Raw genomic sequence first — 18,232 nt, 5'->3', positions numbered from 1 at the left:
CCACTCTTGCTCTGTGGCTGCTGACCCTGAAAACAACCACCACAGAGTATTCCCAAGAGCCCTATCCCTCACTGGACACTTCCAAGTTGGAGCCAATCAGAAAGAAACAGAGATCCTACAGGAAATAATACAATTTGCACACAAAGAATTCCTAAAGTACTGAAGTTAACCTGTGAGGCCCAGACGTCTTCAGTTCCCCTGGTTTCTGTGATTTTATTCTCTAACTTGTGAGTAGAAGGTCAAAACTTTGGAATCATCTAAATTTCTGAATTAGACTAACATTTTATTCCAAATTAAATTTTCAATTAACTCTTATGAACCTGGAGTTATCCTGTTTTGATGTTAATAAAATCCTTTATCCAAGTTAGTTAACTGTCTTATCTTATAGAAAGGGAAAAACACGAGACTTGCTAACTTGTCAATGTTCTTTCATTCATAAAACATGATTGAAATTAATTTTTCAGTTTCTAAGGGAAAATCATTTTATGCTTCTGCAATATTATTAGTTGGCCACTCTATCATGTGAATGAACTGGGTAATTTTCAGGAGGTACTATTCATTTATGTCAATCCCAAGACATTTCAGACAGTAGCTCCATAGACTTTATACAGCATGTATTTCTCACTCTGCCCTTAGGACACTTTAAAAACAACTCTTTATATGTTAGGGAGTGGATTTAAATTTAGGGGTATGTTTTATTTCCATGAAAATAACATCAGCCTGCTTAGGTTCCTTTTTTAATATTCATCTACTGCAATGACAGAATGATAAGAAATTGATATGCTATTAAAGAAAATTATGTCTTTATTAATTCTTTTTGGATACTTGACTCCAGGTACACCTTCACAGGAATATATACTTTTGAATCACTTATAAAAATTATTGCAAGGGGCTTCTGTTTAGAAGACTTTACTTTCCTTCGAGACCCATGGAACTGGCTCGACTTCACTGTCATTACATTCGCGTAAGTGCAAGATACTTGAAACTGCAAGATAGAATGTGGTTTGACTTTCTATGAGTGCCTATGTTTTTAAAGACTAAGCTTGCTTTAACTGAAAAGATATTTTGATGTGATTTATATATTTAAGCTCCTGATTTTATTTAAGACAACAGAAGTCAAAGTGCTTTACTTTGGCATACAGTTTCTGCTGGGGGAGTGAAGTTACAACCTCCGCGTGTAACAAACATGAAAGCAAATTTCATACATGCCACTTGTTCAACACACACACAACCTCCTCCCACACTCACACAATATGAAAGCACAGGTATATTCATAATACATCTGTGAAAATCACTTTTAAAAATTATAGCCACACACAAAAAAATTATAGCCACAGACAGCTCTGCTGACTGTACAAATTTTCATTGACCTTACCTGTATTGTGTATTCTCTGTCTTCTTTTAAAAAAAGATTTTATTTATTTATTCATTCATTTATTCATTTGAGAGAGAGTGAGAGACAGCAAGCAGAGGGAGGGGGAGGGACAAGTAGACTCTACACCCAGTGCAGAGCCCAATGCAGGGGCTGATCTCACAATTCTGGAATCATGACCTGAACTGAAATCGAGATTCAGATGCTTAACTGACTGAGCCACCCAGGCACCCCTCTGTCTTCTTTTATTGGTTGGTACAATAATAGTATATGAGCATCTATGAGCATCAAAACATTCTTACAGATCAAACTAATAGGAAAAAATAAGGTACTTAACATATTATGTATTTAATATAGTAAATTATTATTTTATCAGCAAATTGATTTTTAAGACTTATGAGCAGACACATTCTCTGTATTTTTCTTTTTTTTTTTTAAGATTTTTATTTATTTATTTATGATAGACATAGAGAGAGAAAGAGAGAGGCAGAGACACAGGCAGAGGGAGAAGCAGGCTCCATGCAGGAAGCCTGACGTGGGACTCCATCCCGGGTCTCCAGGATCACACCCCAGGCGGAAGGCCGCGCTGAACCACTGAGCCACCCAGGAATCTCCTGTCTTTTTCTATTCCTCACCTGGTCCTATTTATTTCTGCCTCTTTTTTTTTTTTTCCTTTCATGATTTTCTTCATATCGTTCTTTACCCTCAACATAAACCTTCTTATCTTCATCTCCCATCCAGGTACACTCAGTAGTAATACGGACAGTTTCTCCAACCATCTCCCTTTTTTCTAGTGGTAAACTTCCCCGAGGAAGAAGACTCAGAAAAGTAACCAAAGGTCATTGGGGAGTAGGTGAAATTAGTATAGAGGAAGGTGACCTGTGTCCACTTGCCCTCATTGTTCCTTCAGGAGCTGATTTTCTTGGCCTCTTGTAGGCATAATGGGGGAGATAGGAGGAGAAATAGGGCTGACATATATACTCAAGGCTCTAAATGCTGCCTGTCTGGTCTTAATTACATAGCTAGTCAAGATAAGCCAATTCTTCACCAGTCCTTCTCAGCACAATTCAAAAGAAAGCATATTGGGACAATTGTTTTTTGCTAATAAAGTAGCGGTAATACCAAGGGCACCATTGAGCCCTCAAAAAAATCTTGTTCTTACATTGCCTAACTTTTACTTAGGAGTTGCACCAGAAAAAAACTTTCATGTACAGATAGTCAGTAAGGCAATCTCCCCTTTCCTACCTAAATTTCTCTTGGATGATTACATACCCCCCCCCCCTTTTTTTCTAACTGAAACCCTGAAACTATAGCCAAGATTTATTTTCTATGTATTTAATTCTCCTTAGTTACACATGATGTTGATTGTATTTCTTGCCTAAATAGCAACAGGATTATATACTTTATGAAGTTTACATCTATGAACAGCCTTAATTATGTAGGCTAAGTGAACCATAGTGATAAACTCTAATTTCTAAATTGCTACTTAGAATATTATCATTTAGAATCACCAGGAAGGTCTTTATAAAAGGTCCAAGCAAATAATATAAATCCTGCTTAAATCTTGAATAACTCTGATTTAATTCTACAGGTATGTAACAGAATTTGTAAGCCTAGGCAATTTTTCAGCTCTTCGAACTTTCAGAGTCTTGAGAGCTTTGAAAACTATTTCTGTAATTCCAGGTAAGGAGTGATTGGTGTGAAGCATAAGGGTCCTTATACCTACAGCTCTTTCTTTGTATCCTGTTATTGTGTTGTGTGTGAACTCCCTATTACAGATACGTGACAGAGTTTGTGGATCTGGGCAATGTCTCAGCGCTAAGAACATTCAGAGTTCTCCGAGCACTGAAAACAATTTCGGTCATCCCAGGTGAGAGCTAGGTTAAAAACCAGGGCTGACCCATCATGTTTCTTCAGTGACAGCTTCTTTACTTGACACTCAGCATTGCTGAAAATCAGGAATCATAAGAAAATAATCAAAATCATAGTCAAAATTGAGTGCTTTACAGACAATAATTCTTATTTGGACATAAGCTTTTATGCTTTTCCACTTTTCATCAGCCTAGGAGTTTAACAGTGTTTTGCAGGAGATACTGAAAAGTACAGCCGTGTGTGTTTTGTACTTAGAGATGGCATATTTTGTTTTCTTTTTCTCCATGTCAGTTGTACCAAGGATTTGGTCCCTACTGAATGTACCAATTTATAATTTCTTGCTCATTGTAGGTATTGATGATGCTGAATATACAATGTAAATTCTAATATTGCTTTAAAGAAAAGGAAATAAGATAATGGAGAATAGCATGAGTCTGAATGGAGGATTTATTGTCTTAAAGTGTAGTTATATGCCAAACCACCTCCAGAGTTATAGCAAAACATTTCCTACTTATAAATAGGCATTTAAAAATATGTATCAGGTAATTTGCTATAAAACTGACAACTGACCCCAGTGAAAGTATAGGATGAGTTTCATTAGCTAAAAGAGATACAAGAGCCTTTTCTTAACACAGATTTCATGAAGACCATGAACTTTCCATTATTTTCTCTCAATATAATGGGATATGAACTTCATTTCATTGCTTGGATCATTATGTTTCCAAAGCTTATCTCCTCAGCACTTTAGCCTACATAAAGTGTTGCTTATCCATTAGCATTACAGTTATTTTCAGACTTATGCATGGAATCTTTGTTTTCAAGAAAATTGTGGAGACTTTGTTATTTTTGACCTTCTTAGTCTTCATAGACATCACCTTCTTTCTTTAAGGCCTGAAGACCATTGTGGGGGCCCTGATCCAGTCAGTGAAGAAGCTCTCTGATGTCATGATTCTGACTGTGTTCTGTCTGAGTGTGTTTGCACTGATCGGGCTGCAGCTGTTCATGGGCAACCTGCGGAATAAATGTGTACAATGGCCTCCCACCAATGCTTCTCTAGAGGAACATAGTATAGAGAGGAATATAACTGTGAATTATAATGGCACGCTTGTCAACGAAACTCTCATTGAGTTTGACTGGAAATCATATATTCAAGATTCAAGTAAGAATTTTTGTTACGTAAATTTATTTTTTCATTGATCTGTCTTCCACCAACACATGAAAAATTCTCTTAAAATGATTGTGTAATAGGTTCTGATCTTTTAATCATCTAATCAATGGTTTGCATATACACTTAATTATTTTCTGATTACTGTTTTAATTTTGACTCCTAAATGCCATTTTCTGTTGTATCATTATATGGGAGGCTGAAGAATTTGGCTGCAAAGAAAGTAAGTAAAATTTTCTCTTTTATTTAGTTTTAGTATTTGCCAGTAGCAATGTTTCAAAAGCAGAGACAGAACATAATTCATGGAGAAATGGAATGTCTTTTTTAAAGAAAAATATTAAATATATAAAACTTAGTCTTTAGATGAGCATGTATCATTATTATTTTAAGGTGATGAGTAACACTGAGGGAAAAAAAATCTAAGAAAAAATCTTAGTGACTGTTGTATTGAACAAGTAGGATTAGTCATAAAAAATTACTGGTAGTTGGATAATTCTTAAAGGCATGATAAGCATAATAAAAACCTAATCAGTGTCTCTTTTTATAGTTGGAGATTTAGAAAATGCCTTGGATGACACAGATTAACTCTTTCATGACATTAGTGATATGCCAACAAATATTTTGCAAATGGTTGGAAATCTCTAGATTAAGAAAATTATGTGTTAAAGCAATACATGAAATGTCCTTTATTCACTTTGTATGATGCCACTAAGGCTATTGCTGTCACCAACTCCCTGAAATCTGTTATATTTTTTCTCTTCATCTAAAATTAAGGGTCTATGAGGATGTCTGTTAGGTTTTATTCTCTCATGTGAAATTGTGCTGACTCCATTTCTCTTATTGTCAAAGTAAAAGAAATAAATATCTGAGGCATTTTTCATCTCTATCAATTTGTACTTATTTTGCCTAATAGTACTTTATTTGTTGAATGGAGTATTCAATAATACTCCAATTGTTGAAAAGATTATTTAAAATTTTTTTTAATTTATATTTTAAGAAGGTTTTTTTTTTTGGAGGGGGCACCCAGATATGAATTAAAAAGGTTTTATTTGAGAAAGAGAGGCAGACAGAAATAGCGACTGGGGTAGCACAAGTAGAAAGGAGAGGGAGAAGCAGGCTCCCTGCTAAGCAGGGAGCGCGATGTGGGGCTTGATCCCAGGATCCTGAGATCATAACCTGAGCAGAAGGCAGACACTTAATTAACTGAGCCACCCAAGTACCCAAAAAGATTAATTTAAATCAAATGCAAATATAAGTAAAATGGTTTATCTTTGAAAATAATAGAAAATTAAATTTATTAAAATTAAAGGTTAAACATTATGACTGAAAGTTATAATTGCTTCAGATTAAGTTTCTAGATCATTGACTTTAATGAATATTCTGGAAGTTGGTAGAATGTAAATTATAATTAACTATTAAACATTTATAAGTAGTTTAGCATACAGAGGACGGAAAAATACAATCCTTTTATTTTCAAATACTTGGCTGTTTTGAAAAATAAAGGAATCTCTCTCATGCTTATCTATTTTTACAGAATGAAATTTTGATTTTTCACAAGGGTGATGGAAAAAACAATGATACCTTTTAAATTTTTCTGCTAGCACCTGCAATTATTGTTAATTTTACATTCATAAAAAGCAAATGCTTTCTCCTATTAAGTATCCAGTCCCTTTAATATAATATCTAGTATTTAGAGGGGCAGGTGGCAAATACGTCTGTCTTTGAGTGAATTATAATATATTTTCAATTACTCTATGAATCCTAAAAGTTGGGCCTGATCTTGCTTTCATTTTGCAACGTAATGCAAATGCCCATCATATGACTTTCTTTTTTCTAACCAGGATATCATTATTTTCTGGAGGGTATTTTGGATGCACTCCTATGTGGAAATAGCTCTGATGCAGGGTAAGCCAATAATTTGTGTGTGCTTGTGAATGTGTATACTTTATTAATACTTATTTGCTATAATTAAGGTTACTCCTAAGGTGAGGGATTATTTAAAGATTAGGCAAGCTTTTATGTTTCATAAAACAAGGAATAATACTTTGGCTTTAATGGTTTGTCTCTTAGTATAAGTGAGCTGGAAGACAGGTCTAAAAGCTTCATAGTGGGGAAAATAAACTAGAGTATGCTAAAATGCTATTTATCAACAGAAAATAATTTTGTTAGATATTAGTAAAATGCTAGGCAATACTTTAATAATGACATCAAGAGGCTAGTAAACTTATGTTAAGTCTAAAGTTGGGAAATGTATGTTACTTACTTATCATGCTTCTATCCCTTGAGATAACTTCTACGTCTTGAAATTGCCAGTTTTCCTGGGTAGACAATGCTTTAAGTATATCACACTATCAGAATAAAAGGATAGCAGAACTTCTTGTAATACTTTCTTTTGCCCCACTTATAGTCAATGTCCAGAAGGATATATGTGTGTGAAAGCTGGTAGAAATCCTAATTATGGCTACACAAGCTTTGATACCTTCAGTTGGGCTTTTTTGTCTCTGTTTCGACTGATGACTCAGGACTTCTGGGAAAATCTTTATCAGCTGGTGAGAACCTGAAGCTATACATACCTCATTTACCTAGAAGCATATAAGAAAAGCATCTTAGTTATATAATCCAAATCACAGCATAATACAGTAGAAGGAACAGAACTCGAAATTAGGAGATTTGAGTTCCTTTATCATATTGATTATAGCACATATTCAGCATATTGATGACAGGAATAACAATTTTCTCTCATTTCTCTTTGGCTCAAAACCAATTTCCCACTCTTTCCAGACACAGGTCCTCTAAATAGGAGGTACATCTTCCCCTCAGCCCCATCTGCCCCCTCAAGTATTATTCCTCAGGTGGCAGGTGGTGAAAATCAATAAGCAGATAGAAAGATAACTTTGATGTCTTTCTTGACTTCTATCACAGGCTCAGCTCTTTGATGAAATCTCAATGGTATTTAATTTGATTCTGATTTATTTATTTACTTACTTACTTGTTTACTTATTATTTATCCGAGAATTTCCTCCTAGAGATCAGAACGTGACTGTATGAGTTAGGGGGAAAGGAAGAGGAAGTTACAATCAAGGAGGTAGAAGAGGGTGTAACCATCATAATTATTATTTATGTCAGAGTCCTACATGACATATAAGTAAGTTGAAAGTTGAAGCTCCTAGTGAGTGAAATGATATTGAAAAATAATTTTAATGTTCTTTTCAGACATTACGTGCTGCTGGAAAAACATACATGATATTTTTTGTGCTGGTCATTTTCTTGGGCTCATTCTATCTGATAAATTTGATCCTGGCTGTGGTGGCCATGGCCTATGAGGAACAGAATCAGGCCACCTTGGAAGAAGCAGAACAGAAAGAGGCTGAATTTCAGCAGATGCTCGAACAGCTTAAAAAGCAACAGGAGGCAGCTCAGGTAAATTTTCCAAATCAAGTATGTCTGTCTCATGATAAATTCTTTTTTATTGTTTTGATTGTTACAAAAATACTGGAGAAAAAGTGAGAGATGGATAATTGTTTGACTCCACTTAGGCTGGTAGTTGGCAGATTAGTAATGGTTTCTACATATTGGTTATCTGGAGATCATTTAGTTTAATTTTTCTAAGATATCTGTAGTATTGGTCACAATGGAAATCTCTCATGCCTTTTTAATGTTTTAAGTTTTTTTATGACTAAAGGAAAAATGTGATTTTGAATCTTCTGAAGTGAAAAACATACTGAATGAGTACACTGGCATTGGGAGAAATCCGTAAGATGACTATCTTTTCTTAGAAAAAAAGTATTGGTTATTATATAAAAAGATGTTCATCTGACTCTTTAAAGATAGTCTGTTATTTTCTTTAACCAAAGATATACTGGCTTTTTTTAAAAAAAAGATTCTATTTATTTATTCATGAGAGACAGAGAGAGAGAGAGAGGTAGAGACATAGGCAGAGGGAGAAGCAGGCTCCATGCAGGGAGCCTGATGTGGGACTTAATCCTGGGACTCCAGGATCACGCCCTGGACCAAAGGCAGGTGCTAAACCAATGAGCCATCCAGGGATCTCCTATACTGGCTTTTAATATGGTTGCTTACTTGTCTTTCTTATATAGTAAATAAGGAAGGGATGAAATAATACAATGTTCTATGACAAAGCAGTATTCAATAGGCATATGAAAGTCACCAATTTTATGAAGACCAGGTGGCCTATGGATTGCTTGTTCTTATAGTGAGGTATTGATACTCTCAGTGTGATAAAATGCCTGTTCTATCACTTCCATCTTCATTCATGCTTTCCGTTTATCATACAACTCAGTACATTTGCTTTAGAATAAAGATGTTTGGGAAATACTGATTTATTTGCAAGAGTCCCTGTATTGAGGATACTCTGAGAACAGTGGTAATAATCAAAAAGTGCCAACTGAGTACCAGTACAAGCTATGATCAAAAGTGTCGTTTTCATTCCATGCCCATACATCCAGCAAGAACTAGTGGTGAGCCAAAGAAGCTGGGGATGGTGTTTGGAGAATGGAATGTCTTGTCTTGCTTAGTAGAAACTGTGACTGCCCATTCTCCAGTCTTTTGGATTATGGAGGGGCAAGAAAGGGATTTTATCACCTTTCTGTAAATTCGATTGATAATATTTTGACAGCCCAGTTTTAATAACTGGGAAGAGGACCTCAGCTTTTTATTTCATTCCTCCTACCTTGGAATATGACCTCAATTAAGTCATTAGCTTTTCTTCCATGCTTCAGTTTCTTTTTCAGAGAAAAGAAAACAGTGCTAATTAAATACCAATTTTTAGAGTAAGTCAAATCCCAAAAAGAAATAAAACTTTATGTTCTTGTTGATGCCTGATTGATCCTTTTGAATATGTGGCCTTTATAGTGTAATATAAACACAATAGATGTTAGCACAGATAAAACCACATTAACCTCAAAAGTCTTCATTAGCTAGAAAGGGGGGGGAAATCCCACTTACACTAGCAGAGCTTCTTCTTGGACAAACAGCTTGAGTCAGCTAACTATATTTTTTAAATGTTGTGCAAATACTTGAGCTTAAAAAGATAAAGTCTCCTCTCATGCCATACTAAAACCATTTCTCCTTAATGTAGCAGGCAGCAGCTGTAACTGCCTCAGAGCATTCCAGAGAACCTAGTGCCGCCGGGGGGCTCTCGGATAGCTCATCTGAAGCATCCAAGTTGAGTTCCAAGAGTGCTAAGGAAAGAAGAAACCGGAGAAAGAAAAGAAAACAGAAAGAGCAGTCAGGTGGGGAAGAGAAAGATGAGGATGAATTCCATAAATCTGAATCTGAAGACAGCATCAGGAGGAAAGGGTTTCGCTTCTCCATAGAAGGGAACAGATTGACCTATGAAAAGAGGTACTCCTCCCCGCACCAGGTACGGCACGACTGGGTTAGATGGCGCATGGGTGAAAATCAGAACACTCTAGAGAGGGGGAGAATGAAATCAGATTTACGAATTGTCATCAACTGAACTGACTGCTATGTTTATTATATTTAAACCTATCTTTTCTTCACATAGCTAGGAGAAAATATTACTCCATGTATATGTAAGTCTGCGGCTTTGTGTAATTGGGGTAACGCTGGGGTGAAAGGCAGAAGACCTGGATTCCCCTCCTGATCCTATCTGCTGATACCTTTTGAAACTAATGACATTTATTCTTTTTGCTCCCCACCCTTTTTAATGAAAACAAAAACAAACCAAAAATGTGGATACAGGACTGGCTGATCAGTAACTTTTTTGGGTTATTTTATGCTGTTCCCTCCACCCCCCCAACTTCTTTATAAACCAGCATTTGTGCTTCTGAAAATAATCAGGTGTGATGTACATGATCAAAAAGCGCATTACTCTGAATTTCAGAAGTCTGTGCCTCTTAAATGATACAGGGATGATAATTAATGTAAAGTGACCTTAGAAAGATGACCTAAAACGATTTATGAAGTGTTGGACTTCCTTGAAAGGAAAGAACAGTGAGTCAAATGTGTCCTTGTGAAGGTCATGCTGCCAATGTTTATTGAATGTTCATGGTGTCCACAGTATGTACAAAGGATGTTTCCTTTTGAATTTGAAAGACGGTGGTTGGAGGTGTTGTTTTTTCAGTATCTTTAAGTTGTGATCTATATCTCCCCATTCATAATCTCAAGGACTAGAAATCTTCTCTGAGAAAGCCAATTTAATTTGAGCACATAAAATAAGAATGTTAATCAAAAGGAATGGATCACGTTCTGTTATGAATACTGAAATCTCCTTCAACTTAATCTTGTAAAATTAAAAGCACATTTCAAAAGGCTATATTAATATAATTGTACTTCTTTTTGGTTTCCGACTTTAGTCTTTGTTGAGCATCCGTGGCTCCCTATTTTCTCCAAGGCGAAATAGCAGAACAAGCCTTTTCAGCTTTAGAGGGCGAGCAAAGGATGTGGGATCAGAGAATGACTTTGCGGATGATGAGCACAGTACGTTTGAGGATAACGAGAGCCGGAGAGACTCCTTGTTTGTGCCACGACGACACGGAGAGCGACGCAACAGTAACCTGAGTCAGACCAGTAGGTCTTCCCGGATGCTGGCAGTGTTTCCAGCGAATGGGAAGATGCACAGCACTGTGGATTGCAATGGTGTGGTTTCCTTGGTTGGTGGACCTTCAGTTCCTACATCGCCTGTTGGACAGCTTCTGCCAGAGGTGATAATAGATAAGCCAGCTACTGATGACAATGTAAGGAAGTTTTAAATAGTTCAGGCATGGCTGGCCCATTATTGCTGCACCAGCCAGTGTTTCTACAGAATGGAACCCTTTGAGAATGATTCCTGGTTGGTCAAGCTGTGAATGCACCTGCATCTTGTAATACCTTTGATAGACTAACCAACTAAAACTGAAGGCCTCAACACTTTTGCATAACACCGAATGCATTTACTTATTAAACATGCTAAGGATAAAGTAGACACAATAATGAATCACTGCCTCCAGTTGGAGGATTTGCTATATACCCATGCTGAGCTTAGTTAGCAAGATATCCTCTAAAGCTTTGGTATAAAAGTAAATGAATGATTCCTCTGTTTAAGTATAAAGGGTGTATAATAAATCTTTCCAACATCTCCTTCACTATCTGTGCCTTATTTTAGAAGATTTTCAAGAACACTGTGCCTAAATAGATAGCTTCATTGTTATCTTAAAATTTCTAGTATTCACATTTGTCTTCGTAAAAAAGAATGCTGATATAAGTCTTCTCAAAATTAATCAAAATGACAAGACAGAAATAAATCGTTAATACAGACAGATAAAGGAATTGTCTGTACAAACGAATGTTACGTGCTTGTGAACGTATACGAGGATGAGGAATTTCTGAACACATGCTGCCTCTTATTAGACTGATAACTCACTTGGAAATATATCAGCATGATGAGGCATGACTAAGTCAGAATTAGATGACTTATTGCTTTGGTACCCTGGATGAAACTGTTGTCCATGCAGCATGTGTGTGTTTTTTAACATACAGTTTGTGTTGTCAATGACCATCTGTGTCTTGTGTATAGGAAATGAGATGGCGGCTACATGTGTTGTAATCACTTGTACTTCTTGAAAAATAAATGGCTACCTTCTCAAAAGAAAATGCCTGATCATTTACATGACTTCTCAGGTTGTTTGTTTGCACTATTAGCTCGGAAATAAGGTGAACTGTTAAATATGTCTCTCAAGAGATTTATTAACTATATCAAAATTACATCACGTCTCGTAAAATTATGAAATTAGAGAGTTAAAAAACTCAGTTTTTGCTGTATGACTAAATGGTTGACAGTTTGGATATTCCAGGTTAATGATACAATAAGTCAGCAATATCTGCCATCACCAACTAAATACGAAAGTGCATGATGCATGTGTTTCATGAAATTCACTGTGTCACATTTGGTTCTTTGCTTATCGCATTGCTCAAGTAATCATTTAATACATTAGCATTTTCTTTATAGGGAACAACCACCGAAACTGAGATGAGGAAGAGAAGGTCAAGTTCTTTCCATGTTTCCATGGACTTTCTAGAAGATCCTTCCCAAAGGCAAAGAGCAATGAGCATAGCCAGCATTTTAACAAATACAGTAGAAGGTTTGTTACACATCCTATTTTCATTCAGTTATTTTCACTAAACTTCTGTTGTCTCACTTGAAACAAATATCTCTGTTTGTAAATTGGAAACAGTACATTTTAAAAGGACTATAATAGATCTTATCTGAGAGTTATTATTTGTTATACCTACTCTATATATATATTCTAGGAGCTTTAAAAAAAGTTACTTAAGGGCAGCCCCAGTGGCTCAGAGGTTTAGTGCCACCTTTGGCCCAGGCCTCCAGGATCGAGTCCCACATCAGGCTCCCTGCATGGAGCTGCTTCTCCCTCTGCCTGTGTCTGTTTCTCTCTCTCTGTCTCTCTCATGTGTCTCTCATGAATAAATAAATAAAATCTTTTAAAAAAATAAAATAAATAAAACTGTAAATGCTTCAATTCCACTACTTAGTTTCCTACATACAATAAAATAAAGCAATTTATTTAAAAAATAAGTTACTTAAGCAGAATAATATTGGAAATATAAAGAATATTTTCCTGTGTGTGGCAATTTCTTGAAAATGCAGAATAAAACATTTCCATTAGGAGTTTCTAATCTCATTAGTTATAGTGACCCTCTGTTCTGTCCCATTTAGCTTAGGACTTCAACATCATCCTAAATACTCTCAAGATTGGAGGGGAGGAGTGGGTCATTTCAAAGATGATTTTTGGCTCATATTGACCCCTACCCTGTCTCTTACAACTTTAGGTTGACAGTTTAGCCAGAAATCAATACAGGATTACACATAGTATCTACATATCTGCATCTCATGTTCCTATTGAAACTTCGTTTAAAAGACCTTTCACTTCGGACCAAGTGCTGAGCCGTATTGTCAATGTATATGAGGAAAATACTATTTTTTGCTAATTCTGCTCTATGTGTGTGTCTGAAGAAATATCTTCAGGTGTCTAAAGAATAAATTCTATAGGGAGCCCTGGGTGGCGCAGTGGTTTGGCGCCTGCCTTTGGCCCAGGGCGCGATCCTGGAGACCGGGGATCGAGTCCCACATCGGGCTCCCGGTGCATGGAGCCTACTTCTCCCTCTGCCTCTCTCTCTCTCTCTCTCTGTGACTATCATAAAAAAAAAAGAATAAATTCTATAGTTTTTTTTTTTTTAAGTACAAAAGAGGTTGATCTGTAGCAAATAAAAGTGTGTTGATTACTAAAAAAGAAGTCTAATGGATCTGAAATAAATATATGTGTGTACAAAATATATCTTCTGGTGGTTTTTTTTTTTTAATCTAGAACTTGAAGAATCCAGACAGAAATGCCCACCCTGTTGGTATAAATTCTCCAACATATTCTTAATCTGGGACTGTTCACCATACTGGTTAAAAGTGAAACATATTGTCAACTTGGTTGTAATGGACCCATTTGTTGACCTGGCCATCACCATCTGTATTGTCTTAAATACCCTTTTCATGGCCATGGAGCACTATCCAATGACGGAACATTTCAATAATGTGCTTACAGTAGGAAACTTGGTAAGCATATTGGAAGGTAAATGTGTTCAATCTTCGAATTTTCTGTTTGAGAAACTGTTTCCATTTAATAGCTTAAAGCAGTCTTTCTACCACCCTTCCTACCTCCTGGCTCCCAAAAGATGAGAATTATATCTAGCTGGCTGCACTGCACTTTTTGCCAACAATAATAGCCCTTAATGTCAAAGCAAGAACTGAGAAAGAGGGCAATAGGCATAGGCCTCTACTACTATTTGAAAAGTCAATATTGGGATTTATAATTTTTTCAAGATGCAGAAGAAATTTAAGGACACACTCTTTGAAATGATATTATCATAGTTTCCCTAGCTGTAGAAAGAAAAAAAAAAGTATATCTTTTTATTTTGCTTAGTCATCATCATTACAATAAAAAATTTAACAACTCAAAAATATCATCAGCTTTTCCACTTCCAGGATCTAGGTAAGGACATGCATTGTTTTATCTATCTATTTTATATCAAAACCATCAAATATCGAAAACTTCTAGTACATTATGTGTGTCATATGATTAGTAAGGCCATTTTTGGTAAAGGTTGTCACTTAAATCCCTCTCTTCTATGCTTAAAAACTGAATTATTAAAGTGTTTGTCGGTTGACTCAATCTAGGAATATTAGCTTTTATTTGCTGAAGGGGACTTTAATGTATGTATTTTTCATAATATTTGTTTTGAGGTTTAAGATTTCTGATGGAAAAGGCAAAACATATAAAACATCCTGTATTGTAGTATTCATATTTTTAAAGCTCTGGTATTAATACAATGGAAATAAATTTATTTTTTCCACATGCTTAATAAATTGATAAGATTTTAGGAAAATGGGAATATACTTACTTATAATAAATAAAAGTGTTCATGGGCAAGATGTGATCAGTACCCGGGCTGTATGAAGTCTGGAGGGACAGGCAGTTTGATGTGATGGAAGCTAAAAATAGACTTGCATTCAAATCCTAGTTTTGCCATTTTCCAGATATATGGTACCAGGCAAGTCACTGCACCCATGTAAAGACCTGTTTCCTCATTGGCAAAGTAATATTTGTATTACCTGCAGTAGCCACTTCATAAACTTCTGTGGCAATATAATGAAATAAAGTATATGCGAGCTTTTTTATAAACTATAAATTACTACACAAATGTATCTAGTCTTAGAATCATTATGAGGAAGTTAGCGTAAACATTTTGTTCTAAGATCAAATACTATGTCATTCTACTTTATCATCATCTGATGGAATTAACGTCACTTTGTTTTGATCTTAGGTTTTCACTGGAATCTTTACAGCAGAAATGTTCCTGAAAATTATTGCCATGGATCCTTACTATTATTTCCAAGAAGGCTGGAATATCTTTGATGGTTTTATTGTGACACTTAGCCTGGTTGAACTTGGCCTCGCCAATGTGGAAGGATTATCAGTTCTCCGTTCATTCCGACTGGTAAAAAGCAAAACAAAACAACAACAAAAACAAAATATGAAAAAAAAAAGAAACAAACAAAAATCTGTCCAACCATCAGGGCTCTTACATAGTGTTGTCATAGGTTTTACTACACGACTATTAACATTTTAAATTTTTGTGTCACACAAAAAAAATTGTGTCACATTTGCATTGTCAAAACTATCCCTAAATGGAAAAAAATTATCTCCACTTATTTAGATAAACCTTTATTTAAAAAAGCATGGTCATGTACAGTTTAATATATTACTCAATTGCCATTGTGACTAACTAGAGAGGACTACTTCTAGAGATTTCTGGATCTAAGAAAATATTTTTAATGAAAATATGTTACATTTTAATAGTAATTAAAAATATAAACAACCCTTCGATGGTGGTCAGACCCTAAATTGGGCATGCAAAATATTCCTAATTTGACCTCTGGAAAATATGCTCGTTTCCTAAATCAGAGGAGAAAAATCTGTAGGATTACTTACCATGCCTATTGATTTACATATATGTCCTTGCAAATCAGGGAAATAATTACAGGTATGAGAAATCTCCAAATTTTTAAACACAGGCATTTAGTTATGTCAGTGCTCCAAAGAAGCATTAATGAATAATAAACACTTTTCTCTGCTTTTAGCTTATATGATGTCATTTTGCATGCTATTGACAAATGAATATCTTTTCAACAGTGATTATTGTGATTCAGATGTTAATATAAGTGTCAGGTCTGGTATGCCTTAGAACCACATTCACAAAAAAATTAAGGACAGTGGGACCCCAAGTAATCTTCAAAAAATTCACACTTAGGGAAAATGATCTACATGGTTAAAATATGGAAGAATTAGATTCTTCCTAGGGTTCCAAAAATTAGCTATGAGCCTGAGAGTGTTCAAGGGCAAGGCAGATGTTGTAAGAGATTCAACATTAATCCATCATTTCTTGGTAAACCTCAATATATGTAATGCTCTTAAAGATCATAATAATATATATTATTATTATTACTTTTTTATTTTCCAGCTCCGAGTTTTCAAGTTGGCAAAATCTTGGCCAACATTGAATATGCTGATAAAGATCATTGGCAACTCAGTGGGGGCTCTGGGTAACCTCACCTTGGTGTTGGCCATCATTGTCTTCATTTTTGCTGTGGTCGGCATGCAGCTCTTTGGTAAGAGCTACAAAGATTGTGTCTGCAAGATCTCTACCAGCTGTGAGCTCCCACGCTGGCACATGAATGACTTCTTCCACTCCTTCCTAATTGTCTTCCGTGTGCTGTGTGGAGAGTGGATAGAAACCATGTGGGACTGCATGGAGGTCGCTGGTCAAGCCATGTGCCTTACTGTCTTCATGATGGTCATGGTGATTGGAAACTTGGTGGTATGTACCATTTAAGATATGTGTTTCAGAAATAGATAAAGGGCGTAATAGAATGGTGACCATCTTGTTAAAAACAAAAAAATACAATTAATAATTGATAAAGTCTCTAGCCTTGGATATGCATACAGTCTTACTCTGACAGCACTACAATATAGCAGTGACCCTACAGTTTTTATATTCAAATCCACTTTGTCGATCATTTCATCACATTTATTATATGAATTTTAATAGAGTAGAACATTGAAGACAGGCCTAGAGGATATGCTGGGAACATTTTACAATTTCAGAAAAAAAGGGAGGGAGAAGTATGAAAAATAACTTTATTTTTTCCCCTTTCTTATCTTAGTCTTTTGTTAAAAGTAATCTTTAACAATAAATGCCAAAGGAAAACAAACAAAAGTAAGTGGATTTGTACAGTGGATGGGAAATGACTATAAGCCATGGCAGGCCAGAAGCTCCTGCTTTGTTCTGTGGGGCCAGGAGTCTACCATGTGGTGTGCTCATCTTTCTTCTCCCCCGCAAAGGTCTCAAACAGCTTAGATGAGAGGCTGAACGCAATGACTGGTCCTAATTTTTAGGCTATTGGCTATTCAGCCATCTTTCTTGATCTTGCTCTCTGACTCCATACATTCCAGACTGTTCAATGGATTTGTAATAAACTTCCAAGATGAAGGAAAATTTCTTCCTCATTGTCTGCCTGAAATCTTGGCTTGTGTTCATCCTATTAAACAAAAAATACGCTCCAAAAATGCCCAAGAGTTCAACTACTAAAACTCCTTTAAAGATCTTCTTTGCCAGTGGTTCCATAGTGTGAGCCATCCTGAGGTGCTCGAAAAATAACTTTAAAGGAAACTTAATCTTACCTGCCAGTATAGGACAAAAGATGGTGTCCTTAAGTATTCATAGTGATTTTACCATTTCCTTGCCTCTTCAGGGCATATAGCATTCAATCACTCTGTATCATATGGCAGGTGCATTAGCCAACCTAGGTTAATCAATTCTCTAATGGTTCTAGTCAAAATAAAGGTGGACTAATGATGCCTGTGATTACCCACATGGAGTAACTGATCAATTCTTCTAAGTTTGAAACATTAATGACTCTTTACAGTATAGAAAAATTTAATATATTCTAAAAGATATATATATATTAAGTGTCAGTCTTATGAAAATATTAAAAATTATTTAAAAATAGTTCTCCAGGGATGCCTGGGTGGCTGAGCTGTTGAGCATCTGCCTTCGGCTCAGAGCATGATCCTGGAGTCCCGGAATCGAGTACCACGTCAGGCTCCCTGCATGGAGCCTGCTTCTCCCTCTGCCTGTGCCTCTCTCTCTCTCTCTCTCTCTCTGTCTCTCATGAATAATAAAATCTTTAAAAAACAAAAAAACAGTTCTCCTAATTAATCAATAGTGGGGTATGA

The 18,232-nt window shown here is 35.8% G+C and overlaps 2 protein-coding genes across 14 annotated transcripts in view; one reads left to right on the top strand and one right to left on the bottom strand.

Moving 5' to 3' along the window:
* SCN1A (sodium voltage-gated channel alpha subunit 1) overlaps positions 1–18,232 on the top strand; it is a 140,816-nt gene that overhangs the window by 77,022 nt on the left and 45,562 nt on the right. For 7 of the 13 annotated variants that reach the window (XM_041774192.1, XM_041774182.1, XM_041774183.1 and 4 more), the window contains 12 exons: positions 836–964; positions 3,151–3,242; positions 4,134–4,403; positions 6,251–6,314; positions 6,817–6,958; positions 7,623–7,829; positions 9,508–9,792; positions 10,748–11,128; positions 12,379–12,511; positions 13,754–13,992; positions 15,261–15,434; positions 16,458–16,814. In XM_041774192.1, coding sequence (XP_041630126.1) covers positions 836–964; positions 3,151–3,242; positions 4,134–4,403; positions 6,251–6,314; positions 6,817–6,958; positions 7,623–7,829; positions 9,508–9,792; positions 10,748–11,128; positions 12,379–12,511; positions 13,754–13,992; positions 15,261–15,434; positions 16,458–16,814 — 2,473 coding nt within the window. The remainder of the gene's footprint in view (positions 1–835; positions 965–3,150; positions 3,243–4,133; positions 4,404–6,250; positions 6,315–6,816; positions 6,959–7,622; positions 7,830–9,507; positions 9,793–10,747; positions 11,129–12,378; positions 12,512–13,753; positions 13,993–15,260; positions 15,435–16,457; positions 16,815–18,232) is intronic. The other 6 variants (XM_041774193.1, XM_041774189.1, XM_041774191.1 and 3 more) reach the window with 5 other exon arrangements.
* Positions 17,394–17,633, bottom strand: LOC121501650 (protein CEBPZOS-like). Its single transcript, XM_041773929.1, has one exon. The coding sequence runs from the start codon at positions 17,631–17,633 to the stop codon at positions 17,394–17,396; it is 240 nt and encodes a 79-aa protein (XP_041629863.1).

This window comes from Vulpes lagopus, chromosome 11 (assembly GCF_018345385.1).
Source record: "Vulpes lagopus strain Blue_001 chromosome 11, ASM1834538v1, whole genome shotgun sequence".
In the NCBI taxonomy this organism is placed as follows: domain Eukaryota; kingdom Metazoa; phylum Chordata; class Mammalia; order Carnivora; family Canidae; genus Vulpes; species Vulpes lagopus.
This window is presented reverse-complemented; position numbering and strand designations above follow the sequence as displayed.